Source organism: Protobothrops mucrosquamatus, unplaced genomic scaffold, assembly GCF_001527695.2.
Source record: "Protobothrops mucrosquamatus isolate PMUCROS unplaced genomic scaffold, P.Mucros_1.0 scaffold1802, whole genome shotgun sequence".
NCBI lineage: Eukaryota > Metazoa > Chordata > Lepidosauria > Squamata > Viperidae > Protobothrops > Protobothrops mucrosquamatus.
This window is the reverse complement of record NW_015387939.1, coordinates 175,012-196,191: the sequence shown is the minus strand read 5'-3', so window position 1 is coordinate 196,191 and position 21,180 is coordinate 175,012. Positions and strand designations below refer to the sequence as shown.

The window sequence follows — 21,180 nt, the reverse complement described above, 5'->3', positions numbered from 1 at the left end:
ACCCTAGCTTGATTTTTAAGTATGTGCCTTGCCCACAAACTAGGGCTTATTTTTGGGGTAGGGCTTATATTAGGCCCACCCACAAAAATTAAGCTAGGGCTTATTTTAGGACTAGCCCTTACTTTCGGGGAAACATGGTATATTAAAGAGCAAGCTGTTAATTCAGTTTTATATGGAAAGAACTGACAATTTAAGCACTGAATGATTTTGCAGCTTACTGACACTGAAACAGAATTTTTCAGCTATCTCATACTCTTCGTCCTGGCTTGGCAGGGTGAAATGCAGCAGGGAACAAGGGAACAGGAAGAATTCTTGACAAAGGAAACTTTAGCCATTTTCAGTGACATGAAGATACGATACCCAGGGAAAACAAACGAAGAAGCAGATCTAATCATCGAAGATGTAAGTAGCACAGAAGAACGTTGTTATTAAGGCAAACTTTAGTTGCGGGTGAGGTGGCTGTTGCTGAAACCTGCTGAGCAGTAGTACTACACACCATGTTTTGCAGTGATAACCGAGTGATAAACAGAACGGGAAAGTGATAGACAAAATATCCTCACAGAAAAACTTCCTCAGAGAAATTGGAGGTGTTGATTGATTTGATAACAGCATTTTTATCCCATTCAACTGCCAAAAAGATTTGTATGTAATCAGTAAACAAGGTACATTGTGCCTGCAGGCACACCGTCTAAAACCTGACACACTAAAAAGTGTTGTGGGTGTAGGGGGGAAGTGTAGGAAATTAAAAAAAAAAAGTCTCTGGCACTCACTTATCAAGATAAATGGTAGTTCTTGCAATGAAGAACTGCAGTGGAAGCAGTTTAGGGACAGAAAAAGCCCCTTGAACCCAATTTTCAGCAAGTTTGCATTGTTTTCCTTATCTCTCTGGGAGGCTTGTTCTTCTGAAATCAATCCAGCACAAGTATTCCAGTTTGTAAACAGTGAGGATCAAGGGTGTCCAAACGTCTGGCTTGCTTGCACTCCATTGAATGAAGAGGAATTGTCTTCGGCTGCATATAAATATATATAATACTAGCTGTACCAGGCCACGCGTTGCTGTGGCTCAGTCTGGTTAAATTTACGTCCAACAGATGGCACTGTTTTTCAAAAAAAGCATGTTTTTATCTGTCACAGGTGTGACATCTATATAATAGTAGGTATATAAAAACACGCGCGTATGCGAATGCAACGTTATGTCAAAATTTCAAAGCAATCGATGAAGAACTTTCGGAGATTTAAGATTTTGAACAAACGAACATTTACATTTTTATTTATATAGAAGATAGTTAAGGGTGTATAAATCACATAATGTTAAAAGTTTATGATCTTGTGGGAATACTAGCTGTCCATGGCTACATGCAGATTGGGCATGCCTGGTGTAGATGGGATGTGGATGGCTTTTCTACCTGACTTGAGTTTTTCTAAAGTCATGAAATATTTGGGAAAAGATTATTTTTTTCTGGGGCAAATAAATTACTGTCAATATATAGTATGTAATCTGGCTTGTTTGTCTGAGCTATATATAATTTTTTCAAAGTAGCACCTTACATGTTGGGGAAGCTACAATATAAGCTAGAAAGCCAGGTACTAAAAAGTTTTCTAAAAATATGGATTACATTACAATGATCAATCTTCTCAATTATTGCATGTCTTTGCTAAGACATGCTAAGATTTGCAGTTCAAAAGCTTATGCCACAATCAACTTATTATTGTTTAAGATGACACAGAATACATTATGTATGTTCCATAGCTACTACATGAGACTGCTTTTCAATTAATAATAACTTTTGGAAAGATTAGATCCTAATTGTGATTGGTTTATTACCAGAATATTGTTGCACTATTGCTTTTTTTTTTTTTTTTTGCTGTGGGCAGAAAGGCATCTGAATATAATTTAAGTTGCTGGACGTTTCCATCCTTGGTGGAGGGAGGAGAATATGAAACTTCTTTTACTTTCAGATGTAAATATCATCAATATTGCTAGTCTTTCAGCATAACATATTTGTGCCATCTAGTGGCACAATTGGAAAAGTACTCAGTAGAACTACCTATGGCACAGCATTTTAAAAGAATGTTTATGTTGCAAAGAAATGCTTTAACATCATGTTATGTTTCCAAAATCTAGCCTTCCTATACTTGTACACAAAGATGACAGCTGTAAAACAGAACAAATAGAAAATGCGCACTTAGGAACACTTAAGATATTTCCAGTTGAGTATTAGCAGATTCAGCAGCAATGGGAATCTTTTTGAATTGCTAATTCCTAAACAGAAATGTTCAATTTAGAGAAATGTTTTGAAGAGCATCTTTTGAAGGGCATCTTTCAGTCCATTTAAAAATGAGCCACGAGATGGCTAGGTTTTTGGTGATATTAAACTGTTCATAGTTCATGGTAGCAAATTCAAAATGGAATTGCAAAGAGCTCCGAAGGATTGGGTGCTTAAGTCTCAAAAATGACAAATGATTTCAGAGAAAATAATGTAATTGCAAAATATTGGGGTAAAATATTTGAAACTTCACCCCTAGATTATTGTTATATATGAATGAATTGCTTCATGGTTAATTTGCAGGCAATCCTCACATTTGCGCAGTTATGATTACAATGTTTACTCTGGCATAGTGGGTAATGTTTGTTCTCACTAGAGCAGACTAGGCGAGAAGCAAATTCAATTGCCTTTGACATGTGACAGTAGAAGAAATGAATGAGTGAAAGAATGAGTAGTGTGCATAATTAATTAGAAACTATCTCATTCTCCTTTCTAATACTTTGTCTTTGATACAGATAATGGATAACTGGAAATACCATAAATCAAAAGTGGCATCATATTGGTTAATAAAATTAGACTCTGTAAAACAGCGAAAGGTGAGTAGCAACTTCTTGTTTTCACTCTAGGTTAGCCACATGAACAACTATATTAGTCATTTGCTTTATTAAGTCCTGCTAATACTGTACCTTTAAATTCAGGAGTCCTCCATATTTTTAAGAATTTGTAGCAGGGAGATAGATGATAGATAGGTAGGTAGGTAGGTAGGTAGAGTGCTGTTTCTCCATTTCATCTGAGCAAATGGCACATTAGAGAGTAATGTAATGATCAGAATTGCCACCTAAATAGAGCAAGATAGTTACAGTTTCAAAGTAGTAAAATGGTGGAACATGCTGTACAGAGAAATGTCTCTGTTTTCCATTTGTCCATGGGTTTAGCAATAATTATAATATGGTGGCGCATTATTCGTGGTGCTAATAAATTGAAAATTAAAATAAGAGCAGCCTTAATAGGAAAAACATATTCTGTTCAAACCAATATACGTAATTTAATAATGAAATATGCCATCTTGACAAGTGATTTAATCTAAATTCAAAGTTTTTATATCACAATACAGGTTCTAGGTAAAGTAACTGCACCATCAGGTTTCTCATAACTTTCAAAAGCCAGCATATCAGGACAGAGCTTTAAGGACGTGATGCACTTCCACAATGTGTTATGCACAATGTGTTGGTGCACAATTGCACTATGATCAATTGGCATAAATAATATTTTGGTGCAATTATCAGTCCTGTATAGTTGATTCTTTTTTCAAGTAACACTTTCCCCTCCATGGTGTCTCCTCTAGTTTGCCTGCAACTTCCTCTTCTTTATGGAATTCTCTTCTTGAGATCTATATTCAGGTTTTGAAGCATCTTCCTTTCATAGTTAGAACTTGTGTGTGATCCAATTACTCATGCTGCTCTAAAGCCCCCAGGGTAGGAGAGGGGGGGGAAAGGATTGATGTAAAGTGGTTAAATTTAAATTTATTGACAGAGAATTAAAGGGAGACTAGTATAGCTATTTTGAGCTACTTAGCTCTCATCAGCTAGCCATATCCTTCTGAGATTTGAACCCAGGCCACTTGCATGTTAGGCAGATGTATTAACCTCTAGGCCATGGGCACTTCTTGCTTTGTCGGCTGTACCAGGGGGGAGATTAAGTGTTTTCCGGTGAGACCGGTCTATCAGGGCAACCTGGTCTACCCCAAATATGGGACAGAGCATACTGCTTCCACTTTCGCCTTTCAGCCCCAATCTAGGAGCCTTCACAGGCAATCGCTTCTGCGACAGATTATTTGTGTGTTACATTTAAATTTACCGACAAAGAATTAAAGGGAGGCTGGTAATAACTATTTTAAGCTACTTAGCTCTCATCAGTTAGCCATACCCTTCTGAGATTCGAACCCAGGCCACTTGCATGTTAGGCAGATGTAGCAGTATGCTCTGTCCCATATTTGGTGTAGACCAGGTTGCCCTGATAGACTGGTCTCACTGGTAAAACATATAAAGCGGTTCTTCTACACACACCACTGTATCCTTCTCCATTGGCAGATCATGTCCTTCCACTTTCCTTCTCCAGCCTCCTACTTGAGCGATTGCCGCACAAGCATGAAATTTCACCCTCCCTACAGTCCCCAGCATTTTGGGGTCCAAAAATAAGATTTGTGCTGTTTCATTTCTCCTTATTTTGTCGTCCCCACAATTGTGCTTCAAACTAGTCAGTTGTTCCCAGGCTCGAAACCATACTAACTTGTATTTTCCTGTAGGTGGTTAAAGGAGACCCCATTAAAAAAAAATTACCATATTTCATCAGTTTTCTTCTACTGATTTAAGTGGTATTTCAGATACATTGGCTAGGTTCAGGATGGCATATTAGATTGCTGTGTAGAAAATGTGTTCATTTTGGGAAAATATGGCTGATGACTGGGAGGGTGAATGTTATCTGAAGTACTATTAACGTCTTAACTTCTTTTGAAAAACAGAGGGTTCTGTAGGCTTGTCTCTGTATTTAAACCTAATCTTGTTTTTAAGATTAGCTTTGACACTGGCATTGTACTTAATGTGTGTGAGTACACATTGAGACCCGATTGGATAAACCAGTACTTTCTATGTTAGTAAGGGCAAGTGCTTAAGAAAAGGAAGATAAAACAAAGAGAAAGTGGCAGTATAAAACATGTATTATTGGTTAAGGACAATATACAACAATTATGACAAATCAAAAATACAAACCAATACTTTGCTACCGTGTTTTTCCCGAAAATAAGACCCAACCAGAAAATAAGCCCTAGCATGATTTTTCAGGACACTCGTAATATAATCCCCAAGTTAAGTTAAGATCATCTGCCAGATGGACACATTTAGTACTGTATTTCTCCAAAAATAAGACCTAACTGGAAAATAAGACCTAATGCATCTTTTGGAGCAAAAATTAATATAAGACTTGGTCTTATTTTCGGGGAAACATGGGTACTTATTCACCAAACATATCCACCAAAAACATATCCAGCAGAAAGAATATTTCAAATAGGCTAACCGTTGCTGGATCCAGAGGGCAATAAAATTATCTATTATTTTTAAATACATAAATAGGAGACAAATGAAAGCTTCCATAAAAAGAATGGCTCATAATCCATTTTAAGGATTAATTAATGGAAAAGTTGTGTTTGCGACCAGACTTGCTCTGCTGCAGAAAAGGTTGGCAGATAAGATAGAAGGGTTTTTGGTAGCTATATCATATGTAGGGGTTGGTATAGAAGCTTGTTTCTGAGCCTGCTTCCGTTGTATTAGATTTGTGATAATAATTGTTAATGATTACATTATCTTGACTTGGCAATTTATGCCAAATTCAAAGAAGGGTGGTTTTTTTTGGGGGGGGGGGACATAGATTAGGTTTGTGAAAGAAATATTTGAGGTTTTGCAGTTGTTCTTACACAATATAGAACACGTTTGCAAAAGCATACAGTAGTCGCTACATGCAATACAAAACATGTCTGCAAATAGAAAAATGTTTTTTTATTCCTGTAAGTCTTAAGTCTAAATTCAGTTTTATTGCACTATGTATAAAATTACCTGTGGTTTCCAGGTATTTGTGCACGCTGGTATGTCCATCCTTCCATCTGCATTGCTTTGTGGAGAGTTTCTAGTCCAGGCTTCTTTAAATAATTTTTCTTTAAATCCAGCTTTTATTTTAATTCATAGTCAATTAGTCTTGAAGCCACAAAATAGTTTCTGCATTGTTCTTATATTTACAGTCCCACATTTGATGTTGAGGGGAACATGTTGGTCCAGTATAAAGTCTATGAATCTCTAGCATTCATTTACAGAAAATTGGAATTGATAAGTTAATTGCAGCAAGACGTGGCTCTGTGACATCTACTCAGTGCTGAAAGGAATTGAAATAAAGTCATCACTGTCCTAAAGTAGAAGAACTTGGTTTCGTGTGACCAGTTTTGATTTCTCTTCCAAGGCTCTGAATATATCCCCAGCAGTGAGGTCTACATCTAAATGGCCACATGGCCCTTTAATGGGCCTGTCCTATGTAATTTAGTTATAGAAATCAGCCCTTCAGGTATTACATTACTGAGTGGTAAAGAACAGTACATATCCACCAAAAAGAATACTTTAAATAGGCTAACCGTCGCTGGATCTAGAGGGCAATAAAATTATCTATTTTGTTTAAATACATAAATAGAAGACAAATTAAAGCTTCCATAAGAAGAATTGTAAGTCTACTTTTTTAAAAAGAAAAATTGATAAGAGTAATGTTTCACTATGAGCCAGAAACAGTTGGAAATAAGTCTAGTGGAATATTAAACAAGAATAGTATCAGTTTCTAGTTAAGATATCATATTAGCCATGCCTGCACTGACATAATTTACTGGCTTCCTGTGTAATCAGATGAAAGAACTTACCCTCAAACCATCTGCAGGATATTCAGAAAACAATGAGAATTGTAGATGCCTTACGTTGAGAGCATTAACTTAGAGTTTAACTAGCTTGGATACGATTTTAGGTAGAAAAATAGAATGTTCAAATAGTGTCAGCTTTATAGGAAATCAAGGGTGAATTTCGAAGCACAGAAATGTCAGGGACTGCCTTTTTTCCCAGCAGGTCAAATTCAGCCTTTGCTTGTGCTTAGAATACCAGGGGCATGAAAACTTATTAACCAGGAGACTGAAATTAGATCACCTTAATGCCTTTCCCCTTTTCTCCATGCCAAGCAGAGTTTTTCTCAGTTTGATGCACTGATGTACCGAATCAAAAACTTCTTCATTGTCATTATCATGATCATTGAAACGCTGTTCCTGAGGTCATCTCATGACATCAAGGATTTATAGCCAATCAATACTGTGTGTAGCTGGCTTGGGTTGCAAATGGGAAGAACAGGTTTCCTTTGAATTCGACCTTTATCACAAATTGCTTCATCTCAACAATCATGGTCAACGGAGTCAGATTATGTGAATCTGGAAGCCTCCTAATAGCAGTTGTTTTATACCTCTGAAAATAGTTCTGGTTTATGAAAGTGAAAAAAATGTAAACTTAAAAAAATAAAATAAAAACTACTTAGGTTTTCTACAATTGCCCCCTCCTTTCCTTTTATATTTCCTTGTGCTGTGGTTGTAATGGTAGGAGTTGCCTTGTGCCTAATAAATAATTAATTTGTGTTTGTTTACAGCAGAGGTAGTCAACCTTGGCTCTTTTATGACTCGTGGACTTCAACTCTGGGAGTCATAAAAGAGCCAAGGTTGACTACTCCTGGTTTACAGTCATCTTGGACAGCATATGAATTTAATAAATAAAATGTTTTTGATTACATATATTGGATGTACTAGGCAACAAGTCAAGTACTAAGAGTGTACTGCTTTTTTAAAAAATTAATCCATCCTAGAACCTGTGAGATAATTTTCAAGTTGCTTTTTAAACTGTTCCTTAACATTTATTTATTTATTCATTCATTGTAATCTTTTTTGTAGGTTTTAGACATTGTGAAAGTCAGTATTCGCTCTGTTCTGAAGCATATCTGGAGAGTTTCAGATGTGGAATGTTTACATTTGTACCGACTTTTTAACCGTGTGTTTAATCGTCTGCTCTGGAGCCATGGCCAAGGGCTGTGGAACTGTTTCTGTAATTCAGGGTAAGAGTATACACTCACAAAACACAGACACGGAAATTGTTTTTCTTGAATAAAAACAAAGCGTTTTCTCTTTTGTGACTGCTGTAGATTTATTTTCCTCATGGTTAAAATTTAGTAATACTGTTTGCTTATTTAAACTTTCTCAAAAAATATTCATTCCTCTATTTCCATATTTTATGTTCTGAGTGTTGGAAAGATTATGGATGCAGGCAGTGGTGGGATTCAAATATGTGAACAACCGGTTCTCTGTGTGGATGCCGCTTCCAGAAGTCCGTTCTGGGCCTCGGCCAGAACTCAACAAAAAATTAGCTACTGTTTCTGCCAAACTGGTGCGAACCGGATGAATCCCATCACTGGATGCAGGACTTTTTAATCAAAACAGAATTGTTCAAAATCACAGGCATGTTCTTTTGGGAAGTAGTGGTTTGAACTGAAATTTCACACAAACACACACACAGACTTTTTGCTGCTTCGATCACTTGCTCAGCTCTCCTATTCCCTAATCATCTGGTGGTCCATAGACAACAGTTATCCTGGCAGGAGATGATTAGAGCTGAAGTTGATCCAATCTAGAAAGCAGAAAGCTGCTCTGGAGTCAAGAGCAGAAGTAACTCCTCTGTCTCCTGAATTGCTTTTTGCTCCTTCCAGAGCCCATCCTGGCAATGTTGCTGGATTTCAAGGGCCCAGTTGCTGGGAATAAAGAAGAACGCAATTCCCAACCCAACACTCTCTTCTCCTAAAAAACAGTTCTACCACAGAAACTCTGACTAGTGAGGCCTTTGAAAGACAAAGACTGAATTATTAATTTGTATTTTCCTATTTCCCGCCAACTGTTGGTGAAACAGTACCAGCTCTTTACTGTAAACTAACAAGGTCATACATTAATTCACTTCCTTTTCCGTAGCTAAATTTCTCATGTAAAGATTTCAGATTGTCATTTGTGGCAGAAAGCATGAGGTCATGTCTGTTTCCATGCCAACAGGAGCTCTTGGGAGACAATATTCAGTAAAAGCACAGAAGCCGTGACTGCCGATCAGCTCCAGTGTTGCCAACGAATAGTTGAGCTTTGTAAACAGTGCCTGCTAGTGGTTTACAAATACTCGTCTGATGTTAGAGGGTCCATTTCTGGAATGAATTCTGATTGGGACGACACAAGGTATGCATGATGCTGAATTTGACGTTTTGCGGTCTGATGTTAAAAGCAATGCAGGGACGCAAGGGTGTGATTACCATACCATTGGATTTTGTTGCAGAATCTCAGTTGATACTAAACTTTAAATTAAAAGTTTAATTTAACTTTTAATGTTTCATTCCTGTATAGTAACTCCAATCCAGCAGTTTACATATGTTTAAACTGATTCTTATGACAACCAGTTTGGTGTAGTGGTTAAAGCATCAGACTAGAAACTGGGAGATTGTGAGTTCAGTTCTGCCTTAATCACAAAGCCAGCTGGGTGAAGTTGGGCCAGTGACTTTCTTTCAGCCCTAGAAAAGAGGCAATGGCAAACCACTTTGGAAAAACCTTGCCAAGGAAATTACAAATTACTTGTGCAGGCAAACTCCTATTATTGGACACAAGTGAATGGAAGGGAAAAAAACCCTGATTCTTACAGTATATATGTAATTCCTAGCTTCTGATTGCTGCCTCTATTATTTTAGTGCAGAAACATAGTCACTTTCTTCCCTTTGTTTTCCAAGACTAAGAGATATAAAATATCTGAGAGGCACAAAGTTGGTGCATGTTAATATAATGAAAATGAATTCCCAAGCTTGAATAGATTGGTGTAGGCTGGATGAACATCTATACAAATTCTTTTTGGGTAGTCCTTTTAATAAATAGGACAAGAGATCTATTAGAACTCTTCCCAATGTTGAGCTAATTTTTAAAAAGCTGTTACTTTCACTGAATGATCTGGAACAGTTTGACAAAGATTTATTCAATTAGTAATAGCATTCAGAATCATTTTTCCATCAGCATCCCAGTTCAGTTTTGAAGACATTTTAGCCGATAGATCAGCATATGGATATTGATATCCCAGACGCAGTCAAAGAGATAATAAGGTCATACTGCACTTCTAAAAGAACAATAAACTTTACAAAATGAATCCTTAGGCTAAACTTTTATTATAATTGTCCAATTCTCTGAAGACAGTATCAGGTTCACAAACCAAAGTAATTTTTTTTTAATCTGTTAAATGATTATTTGGGCAAATTTAAGATCAACCAGAACAACCAAGGGCTTTATTTGTAGCGATTCTGATTTAACTTACAGAATTTGCTGCTATACATTGTAGTAGTAGCCATAGGTTTTAATAATCCAGCTGTGGTATACCCTTCCATTTATTTCTGGAGTGATACTTCGTCATTGCTCATAATGATCGATAACGTATAGGCCAGGGGTCGGCAACCTTAAACACTCAAAGAGCCACTTGGACCCGTTTCCCACAGAAAAACTTGCTGCAAAACTTGTGCGCACATGCGCGCGTGCCAAAAGGGGAGGCTTGATTGAAGAGCTTAATTAAAAAGAAATAGAGGGTGCTATGCATGAGTGCTCTCTCTTTCCTCTCCCTCTCTCTCCCCCCCTCTTTCTCTCTCTCTCTCTTTCTCTCCTTTTCTCTTTTTCTCTCTCTTTCCTCTCCCTCTCTCCACCCCCTCTCTCCCCCCTCCCTCTCCCTCTCCAATCTTCTGCTCACCTGACAAGCTGGCTTCACGCTGTTCTCGGACAAGCTGACACACATTCTTATTGGGCTGGCTCTCTCCTGCCCTTGGTCTGCCAGTCCTCTTCCCCCATTCAGTGTGAGTGTGTGTGTGCGCGTGTGAGTGAGTGAGTGAGAGAGAGAGAGAGAGAGAGAGAGAGAAGGGAAGCGCAAGTGCCTCTCTGTCTCTGTCTTTCTCTCTGCAAATGGTGGCGGAGGCTGGGAAAGGGTCAAAAGAGCCACATGCGGCTCTGGAGCCGCGGGTTGCCAACTCATGGTATAGGCCATACCTAACCCTGCTGTATATTGAGTAGTTGAGAATTAAAAAAATGTTACGATAAACTTGTGAACCCGAAATAACCCATGCATTTTTCCGAAAGCATCTAATGTGTCATTATTAGAAGTGATTCCAGGTTAGATGGAACGTTATTTTAATTCACAGTCCTTTCAAAAAGGAGCAAAATTAAGCATGGGTATTTTTTTTAGAAATATAAACCCAATATAAATTGTTTATAAAATTTCCTCACCATAGGGCCATAGTAATCAGGATGTGGTGCATCTTCGACATAGCCATGACACAGAAATATCACATAGCTCTGATGCTATCTTACTTCATTCTGAAATAATTTTATTTGTGGTAAAAGCCTGCGGTACATCCCCAAACTTCAACATGTTAGTGATCCTGCCTGCCTTACTCCATTATGTTGGAATATAATATGTGACAAAAATTGAAATACATTTCCAGATGGTAGTTTCTGCATAACATTTTTTTTAAAAAAAAATGATAATAGTGTAATAAAAATGGCAACATTGGATTGGAGAAATCCAGGTTCTAGTCTCTCTAAGAATTTTGAGCCAGGTATTTTTTTCTCAGCTCTTCAATTTGATAGGCCTATGGTAGAGGAGGAGGGATAAAAAGAAGTGAGAAGGCATATTAAACAACTTGAGCTTCTATCTAGGAGAAAGGCAAGATGAAAATGTAATGTAATAGACATATGCAGAAATGTGTTGAATCCAACTCTTTTGAGCCCAAATCATTCTGGAAATCTCTGAAATCACCCGTTTAATATACTAGTGTGAGCCTTCAGCCTGTTTAATGTTCAAAAGGGCATTTTAAATTGAACACAGTTCAAATTTGTTTGTTCTATCTTTTTAATGTAGTAATTCGAATGCACAATAGTTAGGCAGTAGCCTTTGTCAGGAAAAAAAGCAAACTTCAGCCATTTGACAACTTTGAGAAAGAGAATGATGATTGCTGGCAGGTGTTTCTAGGGCTGAGAACTCCATGATGTTGCAGGAAATTTGCAGTAAATCTATTCCCTTTAAAGATCCACTCGGACTTCTTTTTTCTTTCTTATAACTGGCCTTTTTTGGAAATGCTCCAATCCTTAATTTCCAGATCTGAAGTGTGTAATTTCATTCCAGCAATTAACCACCAGACATTTGTTCATCAGTATTTCCTTTGGAAAGAACTGGAAATGTATACTCTCCAATTCAAAGCTCATATGATATTATCATCATAAACCTTCTTTTTTTTCCTCCAAAGAAAGTACATAGTCTTCTTAATGCCCTAATCAAACCTGCTTTTCAAATAAGATAAGGGAAGGTTCAGATCCTTTGAATTCTTTTTTCTGTCTCCTTTTCAGTACACAACATCGTTCCAAAGAAAATTGCCACCTCAGGTTGAGTAATTTGAAATAATCAGAAACAGATTTTGATGGGGAAACAAAGATGAACCGTACTGCTGAGAAGCAACATAATTCAGGAACAGCATCTTCAGTTAAGAAGATCTTAGTAGCAAAGCTGGAAAAAAAATCCTTGCCTGAGAAACCAGAGCAGAGGTCTTCAAACTTGGCCCTTTTATGACTTGTGGACTTCAACTCCCAGAATTCCTCAGCCAGCGTGCCTGGCTGAGGAATTCTGGGAATTGAACTCCACAAGTCATAAAAGGGCCAAGTTTGAAGACCTCTGCCCTAGAGAGTTGTTATAAGGTAGGGTTGTAGTCCAACATGTCTGGAAGGCACCATTTATGTATTTGTTACGTTTACAGATCTGTCTTTTCTCTATAAGTTCTGGTGGCTACATAGCCTTTATCCTTACAATGGACTTTATCCTTACAATAGCAATTCCAATGAGTTAGGTGGAAACTGCCAGGGAGTTTCCATGGCTGAGAGTAGACTTGAATCTGGGTCTTTCCGGTTCTCATGACACACCACACTTGCTTTCACATCACACACATTGGCCAAGTTAGAGAAACCTGGGTTAGCAGAGCCAATATATAAAGTGCTTTCACTTCTTGACTCTTGAAACAAAGATTCTTGTAACATTTTCTATGACAAGCTGTATAACATTTAAAGCTTGGGAAGATTTGGTCAAAATGCTGCTCCTGGTGTTACAAGTCATCATCACAATGACTGCTATTGGGATCGGCAACTCTGTTGCTAAGCAATATGGTTGTTAAGTGAAACAATACATGACCGTGCTGGACCACATCAGTTCTACTGTAGTTGTTAAGCAAATCATCCGCAACCATTAAGTTGAACAGTCTGTGACCACAAATGGCAGCTTATCGCTGGCTTCTCCATTGGCGTTGCTTGTTGGAAGCTGGCTGTGAAGTTAGCCAATAGCAGTCATGTAATTGCAGAACACTGCAAGATGCTTTTTCAGGAGGCAACTGGACTTTCTTGTTTTTCTTTGAAAACGTTTCGCTTCTCTCTGAAGAGCTGAAGAAGCTTCTTGGATGAGAAGCGAAACATCTTCAAAGAAAAACAAGGAAGTCCAGTTGCCTCGTGAAAAAACACCTTTGGGATAAACTACGATCTGGATGACCGAGAATCTCCATAGACATTTAGCACTGCAATACTCATACGTTCGAGGAGCAGTCATAAAGCTACTTTGTACAGCGCTGTTGTAACTGTGAATGATCATTAAAAAAGACAGCCGTTAACCAAGAACTACCTATAATTCTAATTTTTAATCGGGGATATCGTTAATGCACCATAGCAATTGCTGTGCTCAGAATTGCCTTTTGAACAAAAAAATAGTATGGATTTCTTCTCTGCAGTGTAGTTGCTATCTTTTTGTATTTTATTCTCCTGCCCTGTCTAAAATGAAAGTATTTTATAGACTTCAAATCTTTTTCCGAGGAGTTCTCCAACTTTCCTAATTGGATACATGTTTTCTAGGGCAGCCCTTTTCCCCCTACTCCTTACTCAATTCAGTTGAAATCCATTATTATTTATTTTACAGGATTTAGATGGGCGTCTATTTCACACAAAGACTCTAGGCAGTTCCCAATAGTCCATGCAGCCCAGAATTTCTGTTGCTAAGTGTGACAGTTAAGTGAGTCTTGACCCATTTTACAACCTTTCTTGCCACAGTTGTTAAGTGAATCGCTGCAGTTGTTAAGTGAGTAACACTGCTGTTAAGCGAATCCGGCTTCCGTTGTAAAATTGAATTTTGATCACCTGACAGTGGGGATGCTGCAAGGGTCATAAATGTAAAAACTTGTCATAAGTCATCTTTTTTTTCCGATGCTGCTGTAACTTTAAACTGTTGTAAGTCGAGGACTACCTGAAATTAAAAACTTAACTCCCCCCCCCAGATGCCACACTAGTCAGCTTCACAGCTTAACCCCCCCATTCTAACCCAGTGCTTGAGGGAACAGACAAGTCTTCACACACCTCAGAAGGCTGAAAGGGTAGCAATTCCTCTGAAGTCTGGTGGGAGGCTGTTCCAAATTACTGGGGCAGCCACTGAGAAGACATGCCTCTGGGGTTTCATCAGATGGCAATATTTAAGGGAGAGGACCTGAAAAGCCCTCCTCCCCAATTTAATTTAGTAGGACAGGCAGAAACCCTTAGAGAGAGGGGGTTGTGCAAGAAACATGGCTCTGTGTCATGTAGGGCTTTAAAGATGATAACCAGCACTCGAATCACACCCAGAAAGCAACTGGCAGCCAGTGCCATTCATGCCGCAGAGGTGTTTGTTGGGTGTACCACGGGGTACCCAAAGCTGAATGCTGCTGCATTCTGCGTCAGTTGCAACTTCCGATGGTCTTCAAGCACTTTGCAGTAATCCAAAGAAGGAGTTGACTAAGGCACGGATGATTGTGCGCAAGGCTTCCCGTTTGGACTACTGCAATGCATTTTGCATGTTAGCAAAGACAAACTTAATTTTGCAAGGGATTATGGTATATTTAGAAGAAATTTTGCAGCTGCAGCTTCTGGACAGAACCTGCAGAGTAATATGTTACAGGTAGTCCTTGACTTAAGGCCAGAGTTGGACCTGGGACTTCTTTCTCTAAACAAGACAATCATTAAGCGAGTTGTACCAAAATTTGTAACCTTTTTTGCCGCGTTCATTTAAGTGAATCACCATGGTTGTTAAGTGAATCACGCGATGGGTTAAGCAATTTCAGCTTCCCCATTGACTATGCTTGTTGGAAGCCAACTAGGAAGGTTGCACAAGGTAGATGGTGCAACCCATAAAAATACACATCCATTGACAATGCCTTGAACACATGATTCTGTGGATGTGGAACAGTCGTAGGTGTGCAACCCAGTTGTAAGTGTGAGGGCTGGACAATTTTCAGCATCTTCGTAACTAAGACAGTTGCTACAAAATGGTCTTACGTCGAGGACTAACTATACATATAGTTAGTAGATGCTTCTTTGGCGGGGCAGAATATATAGAGAATAGTAAGCTAAGTCCCTGAGGATTTTACTCCACTAGTTGTTGCCGACTATAGGGCTCAGCGCTAATTTCTGTTTCAAGGACATTGAGCCAGCACTGTCCAAAGATATTTCTGCAGTCATGTAGCCAGCATGACGTCACGGTTCGCTGTTACCTTTCCACCAAAATAGTATCTCTTTATCTACTCACATTTGCATGCTTTTGAACTGCTAGGTTGGCAGAAGCTGGGGTGAGGAGCTCAGCCCATCACGCGGTGCTCGGTTTTTGAACCTGACCTGGGCTCCAAGCTATCCAGCCAACAAACCCAGTGTCTTAACCACAGAGCCACCGCGCTGCCTATATAGAATAGTATCTATATGGAAGTAATTCTACTAAATTGAATGAAAGTTTAACCTGTTATTGGAGCTAGTAATTTTTTATTTAAAAATGCTGAAGTGAAGAATATATTTAGCACTCTTGGTTTGTTCATTTAGAATCATGAAGGCTTTAAAGAGACATTTCTAATACCCTTGTTAACTACCCACTTTGATTTCTCTAAGTTACACATATTTGCTTGGCAGAATTTGCTGGAAGCAGCGTGCTTTTTTTAAAGACTCTAGAATTCTTTCAAGTAATAGGTGATGATGTCCAGTTCTTTGCTATAATTGTACTATTAGGTACTCACAGTCACTTGTGTCATGTAACTTAAAGCCAAATGCAAAAAAGCATTTGGCAGGGCAGTGAGTTGCTCTACAAAAACAACAACAAAAAACTGCCTGGCTAATATTTTATCTTTGTTTATTGATGATCTCACATTAATCAACTTTGACCAAAGATCACCCTTGCTTTTCATGATTTACGTTATGGAGAGTTATTTCAACATAGCTTACATATTCACATTATGTACTGTAAGTGCCACAGTTCAGCTAACCACTATTGCCTGTCAAAACGTCCAGGAATTTCTCTTCTTCATTTCCGGGTGATAAAATACCATAGTAAACACTTTGTCACTCAGAAATGTCTTTAAAATTACTCCACTCCTTTCTCCATCTCTTCCCTTGCCCACCACAAAAAGCTCTTTTCCCCACTTCTTTATTTAATTTATTTATTTTTCCCCTGAACCTTCAGAATGTGTAATTAATGTGTCCTTTCTACTGTGGACATATTTAATGATCTTTGCATGGAGCCTTAGGCATGAATTCTGCCATTTTACACACTTCATTGGATTTGGTCCGGGAGGGAAGGGAACCTGAAATATAGGCATCATTCCGCTAAAGGCAGGTCTTTGTGTGCAGCTCTTTCATGGGGAGCCTTCCATAACAACAACCTGGCTTTAGCATATGCTCTCATGGCATTTAATCATTGTGACTCTTACAGCACGGTGCTTAGAATTCATCATCTTATGAGGTAACGTTTTCTAAACAGTGTGCTCTATTATGTGTACTAGTTCTAGCATAATACATTACTTGTAACGTAGCTTCCACTTAGGGTAGGTGTTATTTTTATACATTTTTGGAGCATCTAATATCTGCAAGTAATTATAGAGCGTTAGTAATGGGAAATAAATTAAAGGGTGGTTATTAGGCAATCTATGATAAATGATTGTTTGTAGGTTTTTATTCAAGTTCTGTTTCTGCTGGTGTTGCCAGCGATGTAAGTATATAAATCAGAGAGTCACTGATGAATGGTGAATTAGCAATTTGCTAAAATCATGATAATGAGATGGTGGCTATATCACAACTTCATTAAGTAATGGTAGGGCTTAGTCTAATTGCAGCAAAATTTGGTATCGATGTTTCTGGGTCAGGGGTTATTTCAGGCAATAATATATTAACAAAGCAACACAAAATGATTTACCCCTTAATTCTATGTCCTCCTTCACGCTGACCCTGTCATAATTTGGGATAAGCAGCATAAAGGCCACACTTGTCCTTTTTAAAGAAAATATGAGGAATAATTGAATAGAAAAGTTGTTGAGGTTGAACGGCTTTTACTTCTTAAATGGCTCACGTTTTACTTGCTTTTAAATCTTAAAAAGTAGGCATGTGATGGGTAAGGAAAAGAAATGTTATGACCACAGGTTGCCAGTATGTGTGTATGTTAATGGTAGTACCACACTGCATGCATGAAGCATGATAATAGTATGCTAGGCATAAAAAAAAATCTTTTCCACAGAAACCATAATTTCTGGCTTGAGCACCAAGAGAGAAACATGAATTCCAGATGATATCTGGAAATAATATATCTGAATTCATTTCAGAGAAGAAGTTAGGATTGTTTGACCTACTTCCAAATATTGTATTTCTTTATCAAATTTTAATATTGAAACTACCCAATTTGAGGAGCATTTCCAAAGTATATAATTTATGTGAAAGGACAATATAATTTAACTGAGCAAGCCTTAATATTTGCAGAATTGTGAAAAAACTTCCTTAGCAATTTCCAGAAAACAGTAGGAAGCGGGTTGGGCATGGGTTGACCTAGCTAATGGATAGATACGCTGGTGTATATTTGGCCATTTTTTTAAAAAAATGTAAATGATGTTATTATCAAAGGAAAGTATCAAATTTATGTTCTGTTCCAAATATAAGCTTTGTCGCTTGGTTTTTAAAAGATCTGTTCTGGAGTCTTACAAAAGTTTCTATCTCTTTTCTGTTCCCTATTTCAAAGTAACGTGGCTTCCATTTTCTACTTTCATTTATCTTCCAAACTTTTTCTTGACCAATCTGATTCATGCTGATCATCCTAGCAACTGAAAGATGCAATAATTCATCTGTAGTCTGCAATCTTCTTCTCATACAGAAGGGTTTAATTGAAGTTTGTGGGGGTGGTAGTAGCATTTTGTCCATTGTTTGGTGTGTGTGTGTGTTAGTACATGAAGGTATTTATGTTCTAATGAATATATTATTCTGCAAGATAAACAAATAATGAAAAACTAGCTAAATGTCAAGAATCTTGAAGTGTGGAAAATAGAACAAAAACATATATTCAAAATTTCATTATGTATCAGGTTTTTTTCTGCAGCATAAGTGTTGTAGTTATTTGCTGATTGTGTTTAAAAACTCTGAGTGGAACACCCCAATGGGAGCAAAAGCCTATACTGCAGAGATTGTAAGATCAGAATTTGGATGAGGTAGAAAAATTATATTTGGAAAAAGTGAATCACCTTTTTACAAATACTACCTTGATGATGTTCTGAGCGGAATATGACCAGCTTGTTCGTCATATTTTTAAAATGCATGTTTGCAAAGTTTTAACATACTGTCCTAAAATCTATTAAGTTCTCTTTGAATCACCAGTTGCCGTGTTAGTAAGATAATACCTTTGTTATGGCAAGGTAATAAAGATATTTACACTGTTGGTCATATTATGATTGAATCACACAAATGTATGTCCCTTTTCCTGATAGATTATTTATTTGTGAATACTTGTTTAGTTGAATTGAAGATATCTGTTGAATTCTTACGCCTTTGTCTCTAAACCCTTTTCTAGGTATTTACTACCAGGACCGTTGCAATTCATCATGAAACCCTCCACCGGTTTTGGGTGTAGCTCATCTGGGATGACTCGCTCGGTTTTGTTTACATCTAAATATGAGCACTCGTGAAACTAAAAGGAACGTTATATTAATGGGCAATTCGCTTTATTTTTCTCCTCAAATACAAATGTGTGATGGAACTGAACATAGATATTGTTATATATTTATTACCATATATAAAATGTAGCTCAGAAATCTGCTGTAAACACATAACATTTCTCAGAATATAATAAACCTTATTAAACTGTTTACAGAGGTACGTGAATGTCCACATTTGCTAGATGACTAAATAAATTTGTACTAAAAGGGATACTTTTGCTGCAGAGGCGCAGAGGCCACAATCCTATACTGGAGATCTCTCAGCTGAGGGGCTGTCAGACTTTAGTGAAAGCCCTGCTCTCTGGTGAAATGCCAGTTATGTTGCAATATTAACTCATGTGCTACTAGAGCTCTCTGCAGGCAGAGGTGTTCTCTCAATGAAGATATCTTTACAGATAGGGTAGAGCATATCAGAGATGCAAGTTGAATAGAGAGAACCAAGCTTGGTCACATCCCACACTACTACCATCTGTGGCCATGTTCCCACAGAAGTGGCGGTTTTTCTCTAGCTCCAGATCTGGTCTAGTCTCTGCCATTGAACTTAATGGGAGAGAGAAAATCCACGAGCACACCAATGATCCTGCCTACATTGCCTATATCTGGGACATGTTGTGGCTCAAAATTAAAGCAAGTCATCCCTGTCTATAAGCCACAATCAGTAGGTTCACCACCACCCCTGATGAAAGTGTGCGTAACTTGGGGCGTATATTTGATCTCATACTGCACACACATTTCAGAGGGCATAAGACTGAATGCTGGGGAACAAGAAGAAAGGAGTATTATGTAGAAACAGCTCTTTATGAAATACTCATAATGCAGATTGGCCACACTTCTCTTTCCAGAATCCTAATTGGCCTTTTGCTTTGAGACATGAGACAGACTGTCAAACAGTCAACTTTGTTTCTGTGATGAGAAGATGGCAGGGCAGAGTCCCTCCTTCAAAGAAGTAAAGGAGGAAGAAACCCAGACTATAAAGTATAATTCTGTGGTTCATTCCCTATTTATCCAAGCTAAAACGGGGAAGGAATAGGGAAGACTGGTTGGCCACCAGATTACTAAAAGGAGGAATTAGTATACAATTGTCGGCAGTCCCTCCTTGGAATATTTCTAGGCTCCACAGCAACACAGTTAATGGGAATACTGCACTGATAGCCAAGAGAATTGGGAACATCTCCATAGAGAAGCCAATGTCTCAAGGAAAAATCTACAGACTCCAAACAAGGGATTTAAATGAAGGGAAAGAAAAAGAAAATGGTTGTGTATGTGGCCAGGCTATTTTGAATGTCCTAACTCTAATTTATACTCGTCCACATTGTAGGTCAGTGGACAGATCACAGGGACTATTCCACTGGTCTCATGGCTCCAGGACTCCATTCTCAGTATCATCTGAGTATGGGATTGCTTTGCCCAACAAAAGTGACCTTGCAGGTCCTGTTAAAATTTAAATTATTTTATAGGCAGAATGTCTTTAGATCTGAACTATTTATGTAAAGCTTTTTTTGTTTGTTTGTTTTCCTTCTCTTGTAGGGAGCAATGTGCCATTAGGATAGATGATAAGGCTTAGGGGAATAAAGATAGTAAACTCCTAAGCATGTTGTTTCTGTTTCACAGTTAAAGACACTTGTATAAAGCCTAATGTACCTTTGGGCACATTTTTAACTGAAGTGAAGGATAAGAAATGTGCAATTTTTATTTTTCAGTAAGGGCATGCTGAGACCTCTTAGTTAAGCGAAGTCAATCCTCTGGGTAAATTATTCAAGACCATCCGTTCTGATCCATAGCTTCTAGCTGGAGCGTTGTAATATTATTACTACTAATAAAAAACATGGGCAGCAAGCATTTGTACTGGCTCTTTTATTTGTGTCTCTCTGTGTGTGCGTGTGTATGTATGCGTGTGTATATGTTGAGCTGCTTGCTTTCTTCAAGAAGATAATTTAGTTTTCAAGAATAAGTACTTTCTACCATGCGATTGACAGTACAAACATCATTTTAAAATCCTTAGGATACTATCATATGCTTTTCAAATATTATACAATGCACTTTTGTAATAAGATACACTTCTGAAGGTTGCAGTGAGTCCCAGGGACCATAAACAATATTCTATGGATTTTAATAGGAAGCATTAATTTCTCGGAAGGAAGGGAAAAAGTGTGCCACTGCCAAAGCAATTGCTTTGCTACCAAATAAATTTATTTTTGTTTATTGACACAACTTAGCCTGCTTTTCTTCAAAA

At 37.9% G+C, this 21,180-nt stretch overlaps 1 protein-coding gene across 1 annotated transcript in view; it reads left to right on the top strand.

The window, feature by feature from the left end:
- The window catches only part of TTLL7 (tubulin tyrosine ligase like 7), a 60,031-nt gene extending 40,566 nt beyond the window's left edge, over positions 1-19,465 (top strand). Inside the window, 5 exon segments of the mRNA XM_015823221.1 lie at positions 297-402; positions 2,783-2,863; positions 7,780-7,940; positions 8,923-9,096; positions 18,803-19,465. Of these exon segments, the coding sequence (XP_015678707.1) occupies positions 297-402; positions 2,783-2,863; positions 7,780-7,940; positions 8,923-9,096; positions 18,803-18,917 (637 nt within the window). The 3' untranslated portion in view covers positions 18,918-19,465.
- The last annotated feature ends 1,715 nt before the right edge of the window (positions 19,466-21,180 follow it).